Consider the following 4,344-nt stretch of genomic DNA (forward strand, 5'->3'; position numbering starts at 1 on the left):
TGGCCACATTCTGTTCAGAGTACAGAGAAATAACATTTGTCAGGGTCAGTTTTAGGCTTGCTCCAAACACATGCCTTGCTAAGAGAAATTAGTCTGGAAAATGAACCCAAATAGTCACAGCTCCTGCTGTACACTGGTTGTCTTTCAGGCAAAGTTTGTTTTTCTCATCCATTTTCATAGAGTCATACAGCACGGATACAGGCCCTTTGGCCCAACTCGCCCATGCTGACAAGGTTGCCCAAACTCAACTAGTCCCATTTGTTTGCATTTGGCCCATATCTCTCTAAACCTTTCTTACCCATGTACCTTTCCAAATGTCTTTTAAATGTTGTAATTGTACCTGCCTCTACCACTTCTTCTGGCAGCTCATTCCATATACGCACTGCCCTCTGTGTGAGAAATTTGCCTGTCAGGTCCCTTTTTAATCTTTCCCCTCTAACCTTAAACCTATGCCCACTAGTTTTGGACACCCCTACGTTTGGGAAAAGACCATACCTATTTGCCTCTCGTGATTTTATAACATCCGTAAGGCCACCCCTCAGCCTCCAAAGCTCCAGGGGAGAAAAGCTCCCAGCTCCTGCAGCTTCTCCTTATAATTCAAACCCTGCAATCTTGGTAACATCTTTGTCAATCTTTTCTGTGCCCTTTCTAGCTGAAGAAACTTCTACAGCAGGCTGACCAGAATTGCACACAGTATTCCAAAAGTGGCCTCACCAACATCCTGTACAGCTGTAACATGATGCCCCAACTGCTGTCATCAGAGCTCTATTCAGTGAAGGCAAGCATGCCAAACATCTTCACCACCGTGTCTAGCTGCAATGCCACATTCAAGGAACAATCAACCTTCACACCAAGGTCTCTTTGTTTGGAAACAGTCCCCAGACTTGTACTATGAACAGTATATGTCCTGCCCTGGTTTGCCTTACCAAAATGCAACACCTCGCATTTACCTAAATTAAACTTCATCTGTTATTCCTCGACCCACTGGCCTAGCTGATCTAATGTCCATTATACTCTTAGATAACCTTCTTCTCTGTCTAAAATGCCACCAATGTTGGTCCTGCTCCTATCTACTACGTTTCTTGTTGACCTGTTTTCAGGCTGACCAAGCGGAACAGCAACCACCCTGCATCACTTACGCCAGCCTGTGGAACACAGATACAAGAGGGGATGAGGAACCAGGTCAAGACAAAGAGGGAAACGTTTATGCCAACCTTCCACAGATGTTGTGAGACAGCACAGAAGAAAGCCTGTGAAACTTCACAAATCAATCAACAGCAAATCTATCTTCTCGCAAATAAGGAGGAAATGGAAGAGAAGGCAGAGCACTGTCATGTTTCTGTGACTTGGTTAGGCTTTGTCTCAGTTCACACAGCAAGATGTCAGTTCAAAAGATGGACTTGTCTTGAGAAACCATCTGGATAATGGTCTCTCCCACAACTCTCGGTGGGTCAATTTATACGGCTGTAGCACGATCTAATTGTTGATGGCAGAGATTTAAGATTTTATGGTGTCCTTTCCTAACTTGAGCATCCATTTGATTTCCTGGTGAATGGGTCAAGGCAGACTAGACAATGAATTGTACATACTCTACATCTTTTATTTAAATTGTGGTGAGCTGGAAATAATTCAAGACAATAATTCCCTAGCCCTATCTTCATTGTCCTCCAACTTCATCACATAAAATATACTTCCAGATCTCTTTTCATACCTCATACGGAATCTACCTCCACCACAATCCCAGGCTGCACAATCCAAATCCTAACAACTTTGAGAAAAGACATATCTCCTCATGTGACTCCCAGCTGTCTTGCCAGCAATCTTGAAATTGTGACCCCTAGTTACTGGCATACCAACTTGTGGTAAAAAAAATTCTTCTTTCCCCTGTCAAAATTCTTCATAATTTTGAACACCTCCATAAGGTCCCTCTCTAAATCTTCTCTGCTTCAAGGAGAAGGAGCCTGATGTCACTAATTATTCCTTGTAGGTAAAATCCTTCATTTCTTCTATCATTCTAGTAAAACTCCCATGAACCCTCTCCAGAGCTTGAAGTTCCTTCCTTAAATAAAGTGCCCAGAACTGAACACAAATGTTACCTGACTAATGATTTGTAGAGGTATAGCATCACTTTCTCAGTTTTATACTCAATGCTTCTATTTATAACTGCAAGAATCCTATAAACCTTCTTCACAACTGTTTCAGCTTGCCTGGCGACCTTGAGAGAATGATGTGCATGAACCCCAAGGTTCCTCTGCTCTAGTGCTCCCTACAAAAATGTACCATTGACCCTACATTGTTGCCATGTGTTTCTGGTAGCAAAATGCATTTCATTTCATTCCTCTGCATTGGAATTCTTTTGCCAGATTTCTACCCATTTGGCCAATTTGTCAATCTCCCTGTGAAGTCACTCAGCATCATCCTCACAATTCACTCTTCTCCCTGGGTTAGTATCAACTGTGAATTAGAGATTATAATCTCAACACCAAACTCCTAATCATTTTATATAACAATGTAGTTATTAATGAGTACGTGTCAGATTCTTCTATGTGCATGTAACTATTAATCTCTACCTGTTCGTTACCCATATGTGAATGGGATTTACCTGTCTGTTCCTGCTCTGTGAATTGAGACAGTTAATATTGACCTGTATTTGCCCGTTTCCCCTATGTGAATGTGAGAGTGTATTTACCATTCTGTCCCTGCTGTGTTTTGAGATTGTCAATATTAATCTGTGCCTGTCACTTTCTCCTATGTTACTATGTGAATGTAATCACCAATATTTGCCTTTCAATCTCTGCCTTGAGAATATGTGAATTTACTTATCATTTGTACCTGTCAGTTCCTGTTTGGTGAATGTGAACACTGCAGGTACCAATATGTACCCGTGAGAATCTGCTCTGTGAATATGAGACTGTCATTGTCACAATGTACTTGTCAGTTTATGCTGTGTGAAACTGGGCGTGTAGTTATCATTCTGTTCCTGTCTTTGTGAATGAGAGTATAGTTATTAATCTGTCCCTGACAGATACTGAAATGCTAATGTGTCACTTAGAAACCGACCAATGGAGATTAATAGTCACACATTTGCGTTGCGGTAACTGTGTTGTCATCATTTGTTTGTCTGTTTCTGCAAAATGAAAGTGTGTGTGTAGTTATCAGCCTGTACTTATCAATTTCTACTCTTTCGTATCTAAGTGGAAGCCAGTAATATTCTGTGTCTGTGTGATACGTTCTGTGATAGTTGTTATGAGGGTGTTGAGACTGGGTCTTAATCTTTTCTGCATTTTGTGATTTCTGTGTTGACTGTCAGGTCTGTCTTGGGGAGAGAGGAGCTAGGGTGATAGCGGAAGGGAAACTGCTTTATTCTGAGAACCATTCTGAATCATGGTCACACATTTCCTGTTTGGGTAGAGAGTCTGGGATCACTGAGACATTTAGTTTCAATTTGTACCTAGACATTGGTGTTTTTTCATGAAAGTGTATTTTATTCTGCATGTCAGTTCATTTCTGTATGATATTTTTTATACCAATATGCAACACCACAGCATGTCATCAGTTTTCTCACCAAAATCAGAATCACTGATATGGTACAGATCAGAAGCAGACCATTCATCCCCTTGTATATATACTGGGACATTCTCTAATGCATCAATTCTACAGTATTTGTTGGGAATGTGAACTTCATCCCCTCATTGTCAGTGTCTATGTGGAAAGGACAATTTGACATCAGTTCTGTAGACATCTGACTTTTAATAACTGTCGTCCTTGGTCGGACAGATCACGGTTGTTTTCAGTTCTGGGCACATTATTTAGGGAAGGATCCTCAAGTTCTTGAGAGGGTTCATTGGAGATTTACTGGATTTCAATCACCTATGTTCAATTGTGGTTTGTGTCTGAGTGTAGCATAAACTCTGTAAATAAACTCTTTTCAATGATGCGTAACTGTATTGCATTTCAATCTGTTTATTTTTACATTGTGTGTGTGTGTGTGTATACATATATAGTAGACTTTATCAGGCACTGCTGGGCACTGTATATCCTCAGCTGTGATACGTGATGTTGAGAGTCAATTCACATCTGGAAATAGAGGCCAAACTTTATTCTTTTCCTTTCAGCATCCAGTGGCTGAGTGAGAGTGAGTTTGCTCTTGTGCTGCCACTCTGTCTGTATCTCAGTTCATGTCTCCTGTAGTGAATGGGAAACAGCTGAAGTTCTTTAATTGTTAGTGCCTGTAGGAATCACGTGCAAGTGAAAATGTAACACACTGCAACAGAAAAGATTCTGTGCTGTTCCTCAGTGTCAAGGTAGGAAAAGGAATGGACCTTTTGTATCTTGTATGGTGTG

The 4,344-nt window shown here is 40.9% G+C and overlaps 1 protein-coding gene across 1 annotated transcript in view; it reads left to right on the forward strand.

The window, feature by feature from the left end:
* The window catches only part of LOC122544534, a 41,806-nt gene extending 37,864 nt beyond the window's left edge, over positions 1–3,942 (forward strand). Inside the window, exons 4-5 of the mRNA XM_043683848.1 lie at positions 653–855; positions 1,101–3,942. Coding sequence (XP_043539783.1) covers positions 653–855; positions 1,101–1,425 — 528 coding nt within the window. The 3' untranslated portion in view covers positions 1,426–3,942. The remainder of the gene's footprint in view (positions 1–652; positions 856–1,100) is intronic.
* The last annotated feature ends 402 nt before the right edge of the window (positions 3,943–4,344 follow it).

The sequence above is a fragment of the Chiloscyllium plagiosum genome, chromosome 50, assembly GCF_004010195.1.
Source record: "Chiloscyllium plagiosum isolate BGI_BamShark_2017 chromosome 50, ASM401019v2, whole genome shotgun sequence".
In the NCBI taxonomy this organism is placed as follows: Eukaryota; Metazoa; Chordata; class Chondrichthyes; order Orectolobiformes; family Hemiscylliidae; genus Chiloscyllium; species Chiloscyllium plagiosum.